We start from the raw sequence: 19,006 nt of genomic DNA, 5'->3' as shown, positions 1-19,006 counted from the left end.
CCACAGCCAGCACTGCAAATCTGGGCTCTGACATGGACACAGCAGTGATTCTCCATGCAGCAGCAGAGGAATATCTATCAGGAGACCGAGGAGCCGTCAGACACCCCTGCTCCCCCCCGCCGTGGCTCTGCAGCCTTCCCAGGGCTGGCAGTGAGTCACCAGCCCTGAACCACAGCAGGGCTGAGCTGCTGCCAAGGGCTCCTGGGGGAGTGAGGGGGTCCCATGCCAGTCTGGGCCCCCAGAGCCACCTTGCAGCCCTGCGTGGCACATCCCCCCACTCCTGAGCACTGCAGGGTGGTCACTGATGCTGCAGCTCCATCAGCCCCATGTCCTCCTCCCTGTCTGAGGTGTCCTACCCGTGCAGGGATGATATCTGCAGGAGGGAGAGGCAGAGATGGGATGGAGGAAGCCAGAGAGTCCCTTGGCATCCTTCAGAGCCTTGAGACATGAAAACCCTCTGGCACCAGGGCCTCTCACCACTCCCAGCACTGCCTGAATGTTCTGGAGAGAACCCAAAATTCAGCATCCTTGCTGGATGAGGTGAGACAGGTGAGCCCCTTCCCTGCACACATGCATCTCCAGCTGTAATTGCTCCTGCACCACATCCCCATGAACACAGAGGCAGCTGGAGGCAGGGCTGGAATGGGAGCTGGGAGCTCACCCAGAGCCTCAAACCACCAGGCACTTCCATCTGCAAAATAACAGTGGTGATAATTCACCAGCTTTCCCTTGAAATTTCCAGCTGGGCAGGGACTGAAGGGCCTCAAATCCATTGGCCACTCCTTCTCCATATCTCTGGTAGAGAAGCAAAGCCTCAAGGCAGGTTTGCTGCCCTGCTTCCACCAGTGCCAGGCCCTCACCTGGATTTGCTGTAGGATGAAATTATCCACAGGATCAGATCAGTCTCAGGGAAATGGCATCTCCCTTTATCCTTGCCCTCCCCTGTTAATTACTGCTCCATCCTGCCTGGACACGCCAGCAGGAATGAGAGGCCACCACCCGCTCCCTCCGTGGCCGTGGCTGTGCACATCCATCAAAAGCAAAATGCAGGGCAAGTGTCTGCCCTGCACGAGCCTGTGGAGAGTCAAAGCTCGCTGCACTCTTGGTTACCCACATGATTCAACCTGCAATATTGTAAGATTTAATTACAATTAAAGTTGTGCTCCATCTTCATGTGTCTCTCTCCTGGCAGAGAAAGCAAGAAGTGAGCCCGTGCTGCCTGTGCAAGTGTGGGTATGATGATTGTTTCTTGTGGCTTTCTCTCTACTGGTAAATGAAATGTCCCTGGGCTGACTCTGGCACCAAAGCTGGGTGTCAGGGAACAGAGCAAGTCCTGCTATTAACCTTTCCTCTGACACCACGCTGCTCTTCTGCCAGCACCCCTGCCTGTGACAGCTCCTAGCCCTGCTGGGAATGGTCTGGAAAGGGCTGCCTGGCCCATGGGAAGCCCTGGCCTGAGACGTTCCAGCAGATTAATGATGAGTCTGGGAATGGCCCTTGGTTTTGTTGAATTCAATTTTGGGTTTGTGTCCTGGGTGTTGGAGGACAGTGAAACAACCTCGGGCAGAGAGAGAGCGGAGGGAAGGGACACAGCACCTGGAGATTGCAAGTTGCTGTAAGATGGAGGCAATGCATATGCTCGAGGCACGTGGGAGCCCTCCAGGTAGTAAATCACTGCTCTGAAGTGGCTGACCTTACACTGCAGCATCTCCCTGCTCCCTCTCCGGAGGCTCTCCATCTATATAAAAAATAGCCTCCACTGCGGTACGACTTTCCAGATTTCCTCATGTTTCCAGTTACAGCTTCAGAGTCCAACCCCAAGCCAAGGTCTCCAGCAACTTCAGGAATGTTCATTAATCTTTCCTGGCTCAGGCACCCAGTGGGCTCACTAAAACTCCAGTCCAGGAGAGCTGCAGGCTGTCAGAGGCATGGGCTGTTGCAGGCCATGCTCCACAAGCCTATCCTATGGATGGCAATGAGTCACCTTACTGCAGGGGGCTGGATGTGCAGGTGGATCCAAGGGCTCCGGAGAATGAATGAGGCTGGTTAAATAATTTCCAGCATGAAGCAGGCTGATATTCCCCTGTCAGCAGCACCTACAGGCACCCTGTGGTTCTGGGAGGAAGATGGGGGTTGTAGGGATGGGATCCCCCAGAGTTTGTGTCCCCAGTCTTCTCCTCCTGCTTGGAGGATGCTGCCATCACAGCTCGGCTTTCTCTCCCCGGCACCCCATGGGCTGGCTCCAGAGAGAGGCATGGGAACAGGGACAGCTGATGGCACAGGAGTGGGAGTAGCCAATGGCATGGGAAGGAGAAGCCCAAACCCCTCCAGCTGGAGCAACCCCCTCCCAGAGCTCGGGGGATAAACACACCAGCGAGCACAGAAACCACCGGGGAAAAAGACTGTTAGGGAAAGCCCATGTATTTAGTATTAAAGTCTTTGCCACTGAGAAACACAAGACCAGGCTTTTGCATCTGCCCTAATTTAGCTCTTTCCCTCTGGAAAGGACTATTTGTGCAATGCTTTGTGCTCATGTCCCCAGCATTAATCAGCCCCCGTCAGCCGCTGGCTCCACGGATCCCCCTTGCAGGTGAGCTGCTCTATCCACCCTCCCACGTGGCAGGTACCCAGCGGCTCCGGCCTTCTCGAGAGATATCCAAGGGGCTGAAAACTGCTTGAAGATTTTTTTTTTCCTTTAATTAAAGGGGCTCTGCAGACATGCTACATTCATATATATTTTCCGCTATTTTTTAATTTATTGCTATATCAGCTATTTAAAAAAAAAAAAAAAGGCAGAAAGAAGAAAGGAAGGGAGCTGCCACAAGCTGAGCGCCTTTCAGGATGACTCACTGCAGCACTGAAATGGCTGCTGGCTTCAGCCTCACCCTGCCTCTGAGATTCTCTTCCAGACTGCAGGAGGGACCACGGCGAGAGGTTTCGCCCCCATCCCCGCGTGGAGGATTGGCCGTGTGGTTATCGACAAGATCCGCCCCGGGCTGCGGGCGGGCGGAGACCTGCCTTCCTCAAGAGAGGAAGATGGGGGGAGACATGAAAGGAAGAGATGGCGAGGCGTTTCCAGCTGACCTGATTTTCTGCTTGTTCCCATCTCCACATCACTACCAGTTAGCTCAGGAGTGGCGGTGGGGGCACGGGGCTGGCCAGTGCCACGGGGAACTGCGCCCTCCCAGGGCAGTGGCAAACCCTGTGCTGAGGAAGGGCTGAGGAAGGGCCCTTACACCTCAATTTGCTGGGAAAGGGCCTTAAAATGTGAGTCTTCCTTTCCTGCCACAGCTTGCCAGTGTCAGTGCAAAGTCAGGCCAACAAGCTCTGGTCAGCTCATGGCAGAGTCGGGCTTTTTGCCTCAGAGTTTGTGCAGAAAAGGGAAAATTCACCTCAGGTGCCATTGATACTGCAGCCAAGTCCCCTCTGAAGGATTCCGTGATGCCAAGCAAGAACCTGCACAGGGCCTCTGCAGCCAGGGAGGTGAACTTCCATCTTCTGCAGCTGCTTCCAGCCAGAGCTTTGACCTGCAGCAGGAGACATGGAGGTATCTCCCCTCCTTCTTCCCAGAGTGATCCTTCCAGCCTGAGGGCAGTAGGGGCATAGCCCCAACAACTCCCTACCTTGCTTCCCACTCAAACTACAGTTCCTCCACACAGCCCAGGGAAGCTCAGCAAACCTCCTGGTGCTGGGAGAGCTGATTTTGGGGGACAGGGCTCAGGTTACTCTGTGGCAGAGCATAAATGGGGCTCTGGTGCAGACACAAAGTGCCGGATGGAGTGGGCGCCCTTGCAGCGCCAGGCACAGCTCCTTCCCTGAAAAATGGCTGGATGAGAACTATTTTCAGAAGGGAAAAGAAAATTCACCCTGATCACCGTATGTCAGTGACAGGCGGAGAAAACCCCACGTGGGAGCCAGCCCTCCTCCCACCCTGTGGGCTGCACCCCGCTGGGGCTCAGCACCCACTGTCAGCCAGGCTTGCATCTGCCTGGAGCAGACAAAGATGGGCATGTTTATCTTGCAGCTTCCAGGGATGCTCAGCCATCCCTAATTGCCATAAATATAAATGCTTTTTGCTTCATATCACAGAACAGAGGAATTTCCCTTTTTTTCTTTTCTTTTTTTTTTTTTTGTTTCTTTTCTGAGGCCTCCCTCAAAGTCATCCCTTCCCCCTCCCTCCGCTGCCTCCTTCCCATGTAAACAAGCACAGACACACACAGTCTGACACATCACACACATGGAGACACGCTGATGGCCCTGCAGCGGCCAGCGCTGCCTGGCACAGGGACAGGGCTGGCAGCACACGCAGGAGGAGGGCGTGCGGGCAGGGGGGAGGATGCTCGCCACTAAAAAGAGCTCTCAGTCCGCCTCGTGCAAGCCCGAAGAAGGTTGAGAGCCCTCAGGCTCCAGCCCCTCGGACTGGAATGAGCGAGCCGATGATCGGATGCAGAGGGTGGTGTGAAGTCTCGCCCCGGTGCGAGCCGCCTGCCTGACACAGCTGCTCTGTGCCGGCTGCCGGAGCGATGAGCCATCGCTGCGGGGACACGCAGCCCCGGCCGTCAGCCCGGGAAGGTCTCTTTCCCATCCTCTCCTTCCCGTTTCTCTGCTCCAGCAGCTGACTTCTGGGGGAGTTGGTGTGTTTGCAGCGCTCCCCAGGCTGTCTGGGGATGGCCCCGGGCAGCGGCGGCAGCTCGCTGACCTGAAACCCAGCGTGTGCCATGCCCGGGACTCGCCGCTTTCACTCACCTCCCAATGAGCTTTTAAAGAGACACTGGGGAGCTCAACAAGCCAGGGAGGCTCTTCCCCGGGGGGCTGCCCCGGTGCCCTACACACCGCCCATTCCAAGGAGCAAGATGGAGCTGGATCGCATGGAGGGAGACTGCGAGGGCAGGGGGGTATCGCCTGCCCGGCACAGGGCGGCACCGCTGCTGGGGCCCTGCTCGGCCTGAACGCCCTCGGCACGGGACCGCCCGGGACTCCCCAGCTCCGGGGGCTCGGCCCCAAGGGCAGCGCTCGCCACTTGGGCAGCTTCGCGAAGAACCGGGGTAGCCCAGGGCCGCGTGAGGCCGGAACCCCCACCGCGGCCCCCACAGCCATCCCGTGAGCTCTCCCGGCTGCCAAGGACTTCCAGTAGGTAAGACATCGGGACAGGCAGGGGTACCCACGCCCGGTCCAGATTCCCGGCTCGGCTCCGCGTGAGAGCCGCGGCGGTGCCCGGAGCGGAGCTGTGCCGAAATGCCGGTCGGTTTCGCCAAAATCAGGTACCCGGTCTTGTGGTCCGGGTGGGCTCCTCCGGGTATCCCCAGCCCTCTGCCCTGCGCAGATGTCGGGGCCGCCCCGGAGGAACGGGGGGGACCGCGGCAGAGGCAGCCGGGCGTCGTGCAGCGGCGATCCGGGACCGGGGGCTGGGAACCGGGAGTCGGGGACCGGGATCGCCCCCGCTGCTCCCGCGCCGCGGTGCCGGCGGGCGGGCGGGGGGCGGCACCCGGGAGGGGCGGCGGGCGGGACCCCCCCGGGCCCCGCGGAGCCTCTGCCGCCGCCGCCGGCCCCGCAGGGCTCCGAGCTCCGCGCCGGGCGCGCTCGCTGCGGCGGGGGCGGCGCCGAGGCAGGTGAGCGGCGGCGCGGGCCGGGCTCCGCCACCGGGGAGCTGCGGGCACCGCGGCACCGGCACCCGGGGCGGGCGGGGGCGAGGGCAGCGGCATCCCCAGGGCGGGGCGGGGGACCCGCGGAGCTGGCATCCCGGGGCGCGGCGAGGACCGTGAGATCGGTAACACGGGGACCGGGGCACCGGCATCCCGGGAACCGGCGTGCCAGCATCCCCGGGCATCGCAGGGATCGGCACCCTGGGGCGCGGCGGGGACCCGGGGCACCGGCATACCGGGGTGAGAGGGCACCTGGAGCAGCGGCACGCAGGGATGAGCGGGGAAGCGAGGCACTGACATCCCGGGGTAAGCGGGGAGCCGCCGTGCCAACACCCACATCCCGGGATGCTGCTGGGACCCAGGGCGCAGGGACACTCCACGTCCCTCTGCGGACGGGTGTAGGGGAGCCCGTCTCCCCGGAGCTGCATCTCTCCCTCCCCACGGAACGGAGCGTGGTGCGGGATTCCCTCCGGAGAGCTGTGCACCCGCTGCGTGAGACCTGGGAGCGGAGGCTGGCACAGGGCAGGGATCATCTGCAGCCGGCGCTGGGCTGCCCGCTGGCAGCAGACAGCCGAGCTGTTGGTAATCACCCCCTCCTGCACCCTGAGGAGAGTGGGGAGTCCCCCCGTCATTTCCATCCCCAGCCCTGGGCATTTTGGTGGCCTCTCATCGTACAGCAGCAGCTTACGCTCTGCCTGCAGGGAGCAGCCAGCAGTGGGAATCCCCTTTCCATCCTCCCCACTGCCCGCCTGGCAAACCCCCCACCGCTCAAGGCTTGGTCTTGAGCATATTCAGGCTGATGCGTGCAGGGACGCTCAGAGACGGGGACGGGGCTCTGCAGGGGCAATTTTGGATGACCCAGCGCATAGGGACACCACCCTGCAGGAGTTGGGAGGTCACCCAGCCCCAGCGCCCCCTCAGGTACCCAGCAGGGGACCCCCGGCCCCACCCCGGCCCCATGGACATCCCGCACAGGATCTCCTCAGTGGTTTACAGCCACCACCCTGGCACACCTGGGACGTGCAGAGTCACAAGCCCGGGCTGACAAGGCATTTAGGTCTGGGCTACAGGGCAAAGGATAAAGGATTCCTCCTCCTCTACGAATTTCTAATGATTCCTCTGAGACGAGCCACACGACTCCCTGCTGGGAAGCCTCACTGAGCTGTAAGTACAGGGTTTTTTATTTGAACTGTTAATCTAAATCCATTGTACCTGGCTGGAAAAGCCCCTGTGTGCAATACTCCCTGCACTTGCTGCCTCCTCGCTTGAATGTCTATTAGCACCTTCCTTCCCACTCCCTTGGGTCCCCTCTGACAGGTAGAATAGATATACATAACTTCCATTTGAAAGCCTTTGAGAAAAAAAATATGTTGTCAAGGGAAACTCTTCCAGCATTTCTTATAGATATGCTTGATCTGTTTTTATATTTTTTTTTTACTGTCAGAAATGCATGTATCAGATATTTTTCTTCTCCACAACACAGATATTCAATTGAATGCCCAACACCCAGCTCACACTGGGCTTGTGTAATTCTGATGGTTGTCTCAAAATAGCTTACAATACATTTCAACATTTATCAGAGAGAGACTGGCTTTATCTGTTCCATTTTTCAAATAATTCGTGGAAATTCTGGGTTAACTAAAGGAAAATTTTGCAAATTCACTTTATTCCAGACAGACACATTTGTATTCTCTCTCTGTTGTGTTTTAAAAACAAAAATCAGCCAACCTTCCTAATGTGAGCTTCTGTTTCCCACCTGACAGCCCTGCAAATGTGAGTGGGGAGCACACTTTGGTGATCCAACGGGGGACATCACGCCCCGTCTCAGTTCAAACCCTAGTTTTGTTCTAAAGCTGAGCTTATCTGGTTGTGAAACAAGTAGGCAACAGAGTTATAAAACTATTAATTGCTGCTTTAGGTTCCTAGATGAAAGCTGTATGTGGGCAGAAATAATTTGTTCTATTCAGAAGTGAACATCAGAAAGGAGCGTCTGTGGTGGTTCGTGACCCTTCTCCTCACTCTGCTTCTGGCACAGGAGCAATGGAGGGATTTCCCTGGAGTACAAAGGCTTGCAGGGTCCTGACACGCACCTTTTTCTTTTGAGCTGGGAGAGATGTGGGAGCCAGCTCCCTCCTGGCCCCCAGGGTTTGGCAGGGCTCACCCAGAGCCACAGCTGTGCACTGGGGATGCTCCTGCTGAGCTGGAGCATCGCTCTGGGCTTATCCTGCTGTCCTGGGCTGCCCTGGGCCTCAAAAACACCTTGCCTTTGATTTTGGTGGCATTTGGCCTGACCTCACAGAGTGGCTGCTCTATAGGGAGAGTGGGGAGAGTCTGAGGCTGGTTTGGGGACAAGCTGGATCCCACAGAGGCACCCCCAGGGCCCTGTCTGTGTGTGTTTGTAGCCTGAATGCATGAGCATCCTTCTGGAAGGAAGCTGGATTAGTCATCCACACCCCACAGATGGGCTGTGTGATGTCTTCTTTGGAAAAGCTAATCTGTCACTGAAATTCCAGTTTATCCCTGAAAAAGAGTGTTTACATCCCTTTTTCTCCCTTGCTTTTTTCTTAAGCATTGAAAGAGCTGATCCTTCTCCTTCTTCCCTCCCCTTTCAAGACAATGAGTCCATTAAGCTCTGAGGTTTATCACTAGCCGGTTGCCTCCTCCAGACGTGGTGTAATGGAAGCTCCGGCGTTGTGGTGCAAAGCTGTGTCTTTAAGGAGCCCTGGCTGGGAGGTGCAGTGGAGGTAGCAGATACCTCTGCCAGGCTATTTCACACAAATCTGGCATTTGCTGCACCCACAGCCCCGCTCTGCTTAAAAACAAACCTCTGGGGTTTAACCACTACCCCGTTACCTGTCTCTAAAAGTTTGAAAAATTCTGTGGGTGACACAAGGCAGGAAAAATGTAATTCCTCAACCAAGAGAGCAAAGCAGTGTCCCTCAACACCCACCACCCCATGCCAGGAGCAGGGGGACCCCAGGAATACAGGGCTGCTCTGTGCATCCCCAGGTGTTCTGATGAATAAGAAAGGTGAAAAAAATCTGATTTCAAGGTGATGCAGAAAGATCACAAACCTTTTATTTGCCTTTTTTTGCTCCTAGTCAAGACAGGTGAATGCATCTGAAGGTGTGGGAATGCTTCTCTTTCTTAAATGCTTTAACTGCTTCTCATTAGAAAATGGAATTTCTGCTGCATGGAAAAGCCCAGCTCCCTGAAACTTATAAATTCCTAAAACACAGCAGAAATCAAAACTTTGCGCTTTTATTTCCCCACTGACATACAGTCATCGATGATTCTGAATAATGCTTTTGTTATGTTTCAACATTATAAAAATAATATTAGTATTTTACATGACAGAACACACAGGAGGAAACAAAACAGGCGGTTGAATTGTTTTGACACTTCTTCCTCTGAAATTCTCCCTAAAACTGACACCTTCTCTGACAATACTTTGATTTTGGCAAAACTGCCTGTGCTGCTGGGAGAATTGCACCATCTGAGGACTTTTTGACCGGGTCTAATTAGCAGCATAGGTAGTGGGGCTACAAAGCACTTTGGCAGAATCACAGCAGCGGTGATTTGATGAGATCTAATTTTTCCACAGGGATGCTCTTTGGGGGATAAATTCTCTCTTCAGTGACTAATTACCTGTTTGAACAAGGAGAGCCCCATGGAGGAGGTGCCGGAGGTGCAGTAAACTGCCTTCTTTAGGCATTAACGACCTGCAAAGGGAGAAACTTTAAGAGGTAAACAAAGCAAGGAAAAGTTTCACCTGGAAAAATCACTGGCTTTTTTTTTTTTTTTTTTTTTTAGCTTCCACACCACAGAAGAACAACTGTTTAAAGCTGTTTCTCTCCCCTCCCCTCTCTTCCCCTCGGTCCTCACTTTTCAAAATTCAGACATCCCTCCCCACTCCCCAGGGTGCTTCTGGCCCCGCCTCACCCAGGAGCACCCAGACCGGGGGGAGCCCTGCATCCCCTCCAGCCCCGCTGTCTCCTCCACAGGTGGAACCAGCTCCTGCTCTGCTGATCATGGTCAACAAGACCTTAAGTTACTGGGGTCCCAGTTTTGAGGAGGACGTTATCAACATCAACGTGGGGGGTCTGAGGAGGCGGCTCAGCTCCAGTGCCCTCTCCAAGTTCCCCGACACGCGCCTGGGGCGCCTGCTGTCCTGCGACTCGGAGGAGTCCATCCTGCAGCTCTGCGATGACTACGACGTGAGCGCCAGGGAGTTCTACTTCGACAGAAACCCCGGCTTCTTCCTCTATGTCCTCCACTTCTACCAGACGGGGAAGCTGCACGTCATGGAGGAGCTGTGCGTCTTCTCCTTCTGCCAGGAGATCGAGTACTGGGGCATCAACGAGTTCTTCCTGGACTCCTGCTGCAGCTACCGCTACCACGAGCGCAAGCTGGAGAGCCGGCACCACAACTGGGATGAGGAGAGCGAGGTCAGCAGCGTGGACACGTCCCCCGATGAGATCTCTGACATCAACCACGACCTGCTGCGGTACAGCACCCTGCGCTGCGGCAACGCGCGCAAGCGGCTCTGGCTCACCATGGAGAACCCCGGCTACTCCATCCCCAGCAAACTCTTCAGCTTCGTGTCCATCAGCGTGGTGCTGGTTTCCATAGCCACCATGTGCATCCACAGCATGCCCGAGTACCAGGAGGTGGACGAGAATGGCAATGTGCTCGATGAGCCCATTCTGCACAAGCTGGAGTATTTCTGCATCTCCTGGTTCACCTTCGAAGTGTCTTCCCGCCTCCTGCTCTCCCCCAACCCCAGGAAGTTCTTCAAGCACCCGCTGAACCTGATTGACATTGTCTCGGTGCTGCCCTTCTACTTCACCCTCCTGGTGGACGTGACCATGGGCAGTGACTCAGAGCTGGGCAATCTGGGCAAGGTCGTGCAGGTCTTCCGTCTCATGAGGATATTCCGAGTGCTGAAGCTGGCTCGGCACTCCACTGGACTGAGGTCACTGGGGGCCACCTTGAAGGTAAACTGGCTATCTCCTTATCTACTCCTTTAGTCTCTGGGTAAGGAGACCTCTGGGTGGTGCCTGGCAAGCTTCCTTGGGGGGGTGGGCTGGGCTGTTGGTGTGTCTGGTAAAGCAAACAAGTGTGAGGAGCACTGCACGTGTCCTCTCCTCACACAGGCTCAGCACGAACACCCATCCACCCTGTTTTGCTCCATGCAGAAATGTGCTTCCAGGGACTCAGCCATCCCACCGTGGCGTGAAGGCCTCATTGCACAGCACTGGAATGGACTCAGCCATGTGTGGGTGGATGGGGATGTCCCACAAGAAGCGAGTCTGTGCCTAGTTGGGCAGTAAACGACCTGCTGAGCAGGCACCAGGCCAGGCAGCAGCTGCTGGATCTGCCAGCACCAGTTGTTGTGGGTCAGAGCTGCTCCTATCCCTAGTCTGGGAGAAGGGGGAACCTCCTAAGACCAGGCTGCCAGCTGACCTTTGGTGTCTGCCCATCTAGGGAGACACAGAGATCCTGGTCCAGGTGAGCTGACACTTGAATGCTCCCAGATTGAGGTTGGGACTGGCTCATGTGTAACCATGTGTGGCACAAAGCAGCAATAGGAAAGCAAGGGGTGAGCTGTAGGGCCCTGGACAACCAGCCCCAGGCAGAGTCTGTGCCCTCAGCACAGAGCCCTCAGCAGAGCCTGAGCTACCAGCAGCTGCCCCTCAGTGTGATGGAAAACTCTGCCTGTAGGGCTGGGGAAAGCTGGTCCCAGGACCACACTGTCCTTGGAAGGAAGGGCTGGATGAGGAGATGGTGAGACAGTGAAGGACCAGGACTCAGGCATGCTGGGAGGTGGCAGCCCTGCAGGTTTGGTGAGAGGGTGCACATCCTCCATAACATGCCCCAAGGCTGTGTTTCTCCAGACCCCCTCCACAGCACCCCAGCCTCTTTAGAAAGACCAAAGGCAGCTTGAAATCTGTCATGAGATCATCACCATCCTGGTGCTGCAGCCAGACCCCCATCACTGCAGCTCAGCAGGGTGGCACAGACCAGCCTCCACGTGGTTCTGCTCCTAACAGAGCCTGAAATTCAACCAAAGGGACGCTCTCATCCCACTGCCTGGCATGGGACAGAGCTGCAGCTCCTGGTGCTGCTGCCTCTGCAGGGCCATCATAGGGATGAGTGGCTGGGGACACCCTGCTTTCACTGCTGCAGCAGTGGCAGAGCCAGCATGGAGTGTCCTGGTATCAGCAGGACTCGGCTGCCGGGGTTGGTCCCATTCCTGTGGCTGAGTCATGGAGAAAAGCAAACCTCGAGTGTGACTGGTGTTGAGGATGGGCAGCAGGAAAGGTCTTCTGCCAGCTTCTGCTGTGAAGCAGGATTAGCCCAGCCCAGCACTAATCCTGCAGAGCCCACAGATCATCAAAATATTCCTGGCATCCTCAAAACCCTCAAAACAGGGTTCAGGGAGAGTTCTTTGAAATGAAGGTGCCTGAAGTCCTACCTGTGGGGTACTAACTCCCAAACACTCACCTTGCAAGAGCGCTGACAAGTGACAGACCCGTGTCAAAGCGCCGCTGAAATCTGCACAAACCTGCACACGTCCGTGCTCCATCCGAGCGTGACCAACACGCTGCAGCACAGCAGGGACTCAGGGGCTCATCTGCATATTATTAAGCAGCAGATGAGATCCGGGGAGTCGGCAGCGTCCCGGCTCCGGCTGCTGCCGGGCGGCTGATTCACCCAGTGACGCGCTGGAAAGCGTCGCTTCCCGGGGACTCCGGAGCCAGCTGTAAATGGGGATGAGCGGAGACACAGATCTGACGCAGCAGCTTGGCGTTGTGATTTACTGGGCACATAAATTACAGCGTCTTGTTAATCATAATTTACTTCCTATTGCAAGAGCAGGAATCGGGAGCGGAGTGGTAAAGGCTGTTAACAGCCAGGAAGTGGGAGCGATGGCTCTGGCAAGCCGAGCGATTGTTCCCCTGCCACGAAAGTGCTAGCAGAGGGAATTCTGCCATTTGTGCATCATGAGCCCTGAACCATCCTCAGATTGCTTGAGGCCTGATCCAGGGTCTGTTTAATTTGAAGAGAGGCTTCCTACGTGTCTCTGTTCTCCCTCTCTGCAGTGCAGGACGTCCATTAAAACTATTGCAGCTCCGTGGGTGTGGGTTTGGAGTCTGTCTCCCACTGGTCGTCAATAGGTGTTGGGCCCTGGGTAATTACAGCACCGGCAGGGATCTACAGGAGTTGCTGTCTGTCCCCTCAGGGGCCTAAATACACAAGCAGGTTGGAAGAGCTGGAGCTGCATGACCCTGGACAGCAGATGCATCACCCTGCTGCTGCTACCATGGGCCATCTCTGCTCAGTCTCCACACTGGTATCTCTGGCCAGGCTCAGGCTGGGGTCTTCCATTCCAATTGTCTTGTGCTGTACTGGAGGAAAGACGTGCATTCAGCAGGACCCTGGAGAGACTCCTGCTGGGGGAGCTTTTTCCTGGAGCCTTGTGTTACTGAGCATCGCCTCGCCAGGGCTGGCTACTTGCTAAACCTGCATCCCACCCGAACCCCAGCTGCAGCTGCCTTCCCCCTCAATCAGTGAGCAGATAAAGTTTTGCAGATAAATGGCTGCAAATAGGTGGCAGCCAGTGCCAGCTGGGAGATTCCTGGAGCCTCCTTTTTGCTGCAAGCCCTGACCCTGCTTGTAAATTGAAGCAGCAGGAGCTATTGAGCTGCCTGACTTCCCCTTTGCCTTTCCCCTCCAACATAACCCAGGGCCAGAACCAATACTTTTAAAAAATGTATGAGGTTATTTGGTGCTGCTGCCGCCCAGCTGGGATGTGCAGACCTGCTGTTAAGCTCCAGCCAGGAGCAGGTCTTTCATGGCCAAGTGATACATCCTTAAAACTCAGCACCTCTGAGCTGTTCGTCCTCCTCGAGAGGCTCCCTCGGAGCTGCTCTAGGGCATTTGCCCCGTATCAGGTGAGAGAAGAGGAGGAAGAGGAGGAGGTGGTGGTTATTTCCCCACGGTATTACTGGCTTTAACTGAGCAGCTTTTGCCAGCAGTCTAAACAAAGTCTCCTCAGTCCCTGACATGAATCCTCCTCCCTTAGGTCTTGTCTTGACCACAGAAGCCTTTTCCCACATCTGTGCTGTTTGCTTTGCTCACATTGTTTCCCTTAGTCATTACGTGGTCTCCAATAAAGCATTCTCTGCCTGTTAGGAGACTGGGAAAAAATCCCCACGATCAAAGCTCTGCTTTCTTTTCCCGAAACGATGAAGAGCAAGCTGGCAGATCAGTGGGCAGAAACATCCAAGAAATTCACTTGTGACAGTCAAAAAGTGCTTGGACAAACCATGCTGGGAGGATGGTGCTGGCAGTCTGTCCCCTGGAAGTTCCCTTCCCGGCATGACTTGCTACCTCATCCTGCAACTACCCATTGCCTTTTCCCCCTGGGCTTCTGGCACAGGTTTATATTTTGTTCAGATATTAAGAATATCTAAAGAAAGACTGTGGCACAAAGGTTTTAGTTTGAAACCAGAGGAATGATGGCTTCTTCAAGGAGCATTGCACACCTCTGCTGTCAGTCTGTCCCCCCAGGTCCTGCACACCCACCTGAGAGCTTGGCTCTGTTCCCACCAGGGCTTCCAGACCCCTCGGGCTGGGGCTCATCGAGCTGGGGATTGGAACACCCTGTTGGATGGGTGCTAAGACCAGCCCACGCTGACACTGGATGGATCCCTGCACTGACCAGATGACCAGGGCCGCTTGGATCCATGTCAGCTCTGAGGTTCACTTGGAGTCTCCCACGGAAGAGCAATAAAATCTGAAAGGAATGTAATTATCTCAGAAAAAACAGTTTCTGCAGTAATACATGCATGTGTGTAGCAAAGGGTTCCATGGATGCTGAGACTGCCAGTGGTGGTGGGATAGAGCAGGGACCAGGACCCTGGGGCTCTGGCTGTGGGGTCCCCAGGGAGAGCTGAGCTGAGCCTCAGCAGAGGCCACATCTTCCCTGAGAGCACTGCCAGAGACTCGGGAAGGTACAAATTGCTTCTCTTAGCGGCTGCCTATTAGGTGGTTTCTGGGGACCTGCCAAGATAAAAGGAAATGTGATAAATATTGTTGGAGTGAGTGCTGGAGGCAGGGGAGCAGCCTGTGCTGGGTATCCCTGGCTGGAGAGCACAGCCTTCCCTCCTGGCACTTGCAGGCTGGTGGAGTGCAGAGAGCTGGCTGTGGGTGCCGGGAGTGATTCCCAGCTGCACCACCCGCTCCAGGTGTGGGTCACCCACACACCTCCCAGCGTGTCCCAGCCCGTCCCTACAGCGGGACATCCCATGGCAGAGGTGGGCAGGGGCGCTGAGATCCACGCAGAGGTGTGCAGGGCTGTATTTGCACTGTGGCATCCCAGTGTCCTGGCTGGTGATGGGTGTGGTGGCTCCCACCGACCACTGCTCTGCTTTGCCTTCCAGCACAGCTACCGGGAGGTGGGGATCCTGCTGCTCTACCTGGCCGTGGGGGTCTCTGTCTTCTCTGGAGTGGCCTACACTGCCGAGAAGGAGGAAGACGTTGGCTTCGACACCATCCCAGCGTGCTGGTGGTGGGGCACGGTCAGCATGACCACCGTGGGCTACGGCGACGTGGTGCCCGTCACGGTGGCGGGGAAGCTGGCTGCCTCGGGCTGCATCCTGGGGGGCATCCTGGTCGTGGCACTGCCCATCACCATCATCTTCAACAAGTTCTCTCACTTCTACCGCAAGCAGAAGGCGCTGGAGGCGGCCGTGAGGAACAGCGGGAAGAAGGACCACGAGGAGGTGGAGAGCATCTCCAGCCGCGACCGAGAGGACTCGGAGGCCCTGAGCGAGACCTCCCTGGACAGAGGCAGCCCCGACCGCCGTGGTCTGACCCCCGGTGCCCACCCCAGCCCCTGAGCCACCGCTCCGTGGCGCTGGGGCCCGCAGGACCTGCTTGCTCACGGCGAGCACGGCACGGCTGCTGCACTGGGACACGGCAGAGGAGCCGGGCTCTCCCTGTCCTGCACCACAGTTGGCATTGCCCCGGCCCTGCCAAGGACAGCAGGGGTTGGAGGACATGCCCAGTGGGTGCTGGCTGCTTCCAGCCCCCGGGATGCGGTGACTGGGTCTGCCTGGATGTGTTTTAGCCTTCACCCTGCTCCCCCTGGCTGCAAATGGAGGCTGTGGTGCTGAACATACTCCCACCAAAAGGGGAGGGAGAAAAAAGAAATACAGGTGAGCCCTTACCAGGCACTGCCCCAGCTGGGTAGAGGGGGATTTCCCTCTGCCAGGAGGTTGTGTGTTGTCCAGGGTGAGGCTAAATAGCTCGAGGGTGAGGCAGCCCCTGACCAAGTTGGCTGCCCTTGCAGGTCCTCTGCCAGGTCAGCATCAACTCCAGCCCCAGCCTTGTCCTACCCCCTGCTGGAAACAGCCTCAAAAGGCTCAACTGGCCCCCCAGCCATAAAGGAAAGGGGGCTGGAAGTGAGTCTGTATAAGGGGAGAGGTGGTGTCAGCTCAGGGTGAATCCCACTGTCCTCAGTCCCTGCAGTGGGGTTGACTGGACTTCACCTTCCTTCCAGCTGGGGCTTATCTGCTCGCCTGCACTGCCACTGCTGGGATCCCCGGGGATCTGGGGCTGGGGCATGGCACAGCCAGGAGCACTGCCCATGCAGGGGGGCACCAGCCAGGGATGACCAGGCCAAAGGGACGTTGTCCTCTGAGGCAGGAGCAGAGGAAGGGGATCAAGCTGGGGGAACTGAGGAGCCATCCCCAGTGGGGCTCTCCCCACAAGCCCTTCCCTCCACGGCACTCCTATGCCATGGGAGCCCAGGGCCTGCAGCAGGCCATGGTGGGGTAGGAGACACAACCAAAGCCAGCTGGGTTTGGCACACAGCCTGTTCCCCCTCACCACAGCCCCAGCCTAGCTTCGTTCTGCCTCTTCCCTCCTTGCCTCAGGGCCAGGCAGGGGCAGGAGGGCTGTAAGGAGTGGGGGGGTCACACTGCCCTGGGTGTCCTCGCTGTCCCCCAGGGAGCTCAGCTCCCCGGGGGATGATGCACTCACCTTCCCTCTGCCCGGAGGGGGCACCCCCATGTCCGTGGGACAGAGGAGACCTTGCACTGCTCCTCGGTGACCAAGCACCTCACAGCCGGGCAGGGAGGTCCACCTGGAGCATCAGACTGCCCTCCTGCCTGGACCCCCAGCCCACCTGAGCACATTCAGGGCTGCTCCCAGCACAGCATTAATTCCCTATGGAGTTTTTCCTTGCCCCCATGGTTCTCTGTTTGGAAACTGTGCAGCTCCGTTGTGCACAGGGGAACACACCCAGCAACGCCTGTTCTGAGTAGGGGAAATGTGCATCCTGCAATCCCCAAATCAGCTCAAAACCACGTTGGTGGCTGCAGGATGACCCCAGGTACCTGGGTCACGGGGTTTGCTGCTGGCTGTCCTGGCTGGGTGTCGGCACAGCCGCAGCTGCCGGTGCTGGATCTGCTGATCACGGGCGAGAAAAGCCAAACCAACGCCAGTGCAGGTCCAGCCTTTCTGAACCCCAGTGGGACTCGGAGAGGGTCCCCAAGGACCTGTGGTGTGGGATCAGAGGGTGTTCACGCTTCTGGCATCATCAAGTCTTCCAGTATCGATGGTTTGTGGTCTGCTCTGCGCTCAGTCCTGCTCTGAGCTGGGACTGGGGAGCGGCTCCGTCCGCTCCGACCGGCTCCTGCTGCACTGTTACTTGAAAAAAGGAAGGAGTTTCCCCTTCTCACCATAAATATTCCAGTAGCAAAATGTATTAAAATGTGAAGAGTAAATTACATCTATTAATGAAAAAGCATTATGCAAATAATTAGGAGCATGTAAATTAATTTTATATCTATGCATGGGATGCATACTGTATATTTTATTAAAGACCTCAGTGACCTGCTGTGGATGCTGGTTTCTGTTTTGTAGCAGCTGCACGTGCCCATGCTCATGCAGCCCATGGGCTGAGCTGGGGCTGGATCAGCAGGCTGGGGTGAGCAGGAGCTGCTCCCACAGCACTGCAGGTCCCTGTCAGCCAGCTCCAGCACCACCTCGGAGCACAGCGGAGATTCCACCTCATCCCTGCTCTGGGTGGTGAGTGACAGCTTGTCCTCATGCTTGGACCACTGGTGTCATCCTGGCTGGAGCAGTTTGGATAACCCACCTCCTTGAGGCTCAAGGAAGGGGCATTCCTGGGGTGCAAGGGGATGGGTTGGAGCTGGTGGGCTCTGGGAAAAGCCACACAAGAGAGCCAGGCATCACAGCTGGGAGGGAGAGAATCCTGATGCTGGGTGTGGCCTCAGATGCTCTGAAATGAACGGGGTATCTCTCTCTAGGCTGTTGTTCTGCAAGGGCTGGCTGGGGAGGGCAGGACTTACCACTGCTCTTCCTGTGTCAGGTGCATTCCTCTGCTGGGTGCGACAGGAGCCAGGGGTAAAAATAGAATTTAATCTCTATTCCTTTGAGAGCTTTTCCATTAAAAAAATAAAAATCTACAAGCTGCTGATCTTTCCAAGGGAAAAGCTCCCCTGCCTTGGGGGCTGTAAGCAAGGCAGGACATCCTTCGGGCCCCCCTGGGGCAGCAGCTCTCGGAGGGGCTGCTGCAGAAGAGCTCCCAGTTCGGGTTTGGGAAAGCCACGAGAGATGTTTTCTTTTTTTAGCCTCCTGCACTCTGTTGAAGACATTAGGATTTGTATGGCTCTGAGTAACTGCACTAGGAAAATCCTCCCACTGCTGTGCAGGCAGATCTAGCAGAGCTGGAGTTCTGCAGAGCAGGGAAGAGCCGGGTGCAGGAAGGTGCCCAGCAGCAGTGGGTGATCACAGCCCACGCTCGCGCTGCAGAGACACGTCTGTGCAGCAACGGGGCTGCCAGGACGGGGCTGACTTACTATTTCTAAGGCAAGGAGGAAACTCGGGTTCTTTTGCTAATCCCTAATCAGTTTTCCTGAGTGGCTGCGTTTTCATTTGGTACAGTGGGTAAATCAATTACACACTTTATCAGGTTATTCCTACAAAGCTGCTTTCCACATTCACAAAATGATTGATGAAAGCACGACTCTCTTGCCTCCAGGGAATGGTGATTAAGGAGTGACCTTATTAAGCTGTTTAATGCAGCTGAGAATTAGACAACTCTCCTCAAAGAGACAAAGTAAACTTCATTACCTCTGTTTGAAACTTCTTTTCCTTTGCCAGCTCTAAGCACCGTGACTACCCTGAGCTTGTTCTGTGCACTCAGGAGATTTTAAAGGGTTTGATCTGTAGGAAGGGAAGACTCCTCACTGACAGCGTTCTGGGATCTCTGCTGCTCACAGGTTCCTACAGCCCTGCTGACCTCAGTAAAAATCCAAGCTTAGTGC

General features: G+C 56.3%; 1 protein-coding gene across 4 annotated transcripts; it reads left to right on the top strand.

Moving 5' to 3' along the window:
- Positions 1–4,261: 4,261 nt before the first annotated feature.
- KCNS1 (potassium voltage-gated channel modifier subfamily S member 1) lies at positions 4,262–17,557 on the top strand. Of its 4 annotated transcripts, none has more exons than XM_027745917.2 (4): positions 4,262–5,134; positions 9,247–9,388; positions 9,647–10,639; positions 15,092–17,557. In XM_027745917.2, the coding sequence occupies exons 3-4, from the start codon at positions 9,674–9,676 to the stop codon at positions 15,548–15,550; spliced, it is 1,425 nt and encodes a 474-aa protein (XP_027601718.1). In that variant the 5' UTR covers positions 4,262–5,134; positions 9,247–9,388; positions 9,647–9,673; the 3' UTR covers positions 15,551–17,557. The 4 variants fall into 4 exon arrangements, with proteins under 4 accessions (XP_027601718.1, XP_039239005.1, XP_027601721.1 ...); XM_039383071.1 differs by lacking the exon at positions 4,262–5,134 and adding an exon at positions 5,153–5,261; XM_027745920.2 differs by lacking the exon at positions 4,262–5,134 and adding an exon at positions 5,575–5,609.
- Positions 17,558–19,006: the final 1,449 nt, after the last annotated feature.

Source organism: Pipra filicauda, unplaced genomic scaffold, assembly GCF_003945595.2.
Source record: "Pipra filicauda isolate LSUMZ 115617 unplaced genomic scaffold, ASM394559v2 scaffold299_size895176_pilon, whole genome shotgun sequence".
NCBI classification, from domain to species: Eukaryota; Metazoa; Chordata; class Aves; order Passeriformes; family Pipridae; genus Pipra; species Pipra filicauda.
This window is presented reverse-complemented; position numbering and strand designations above follow the sequence as displayed.

What these genes read in the sequence shown, in the direction of transcription:
- KCNS1 (XM_027745917.2), top strand. Translation starts at nt 9,674, where the DNA reads ATGGTCAACAAGACCTTAAGTTACTGGGGTCCCAGTTTTGAGGAGGAC. An exon ending in CACTGGGGGCCACCTTGAAG is followed by an intron (nt 10,640 to 15,091) that starts GTAAACTGGCTA and finishes TTTGCCTTCCAG; the next exon opens with CACAGCTACCGGGAGGTGGG.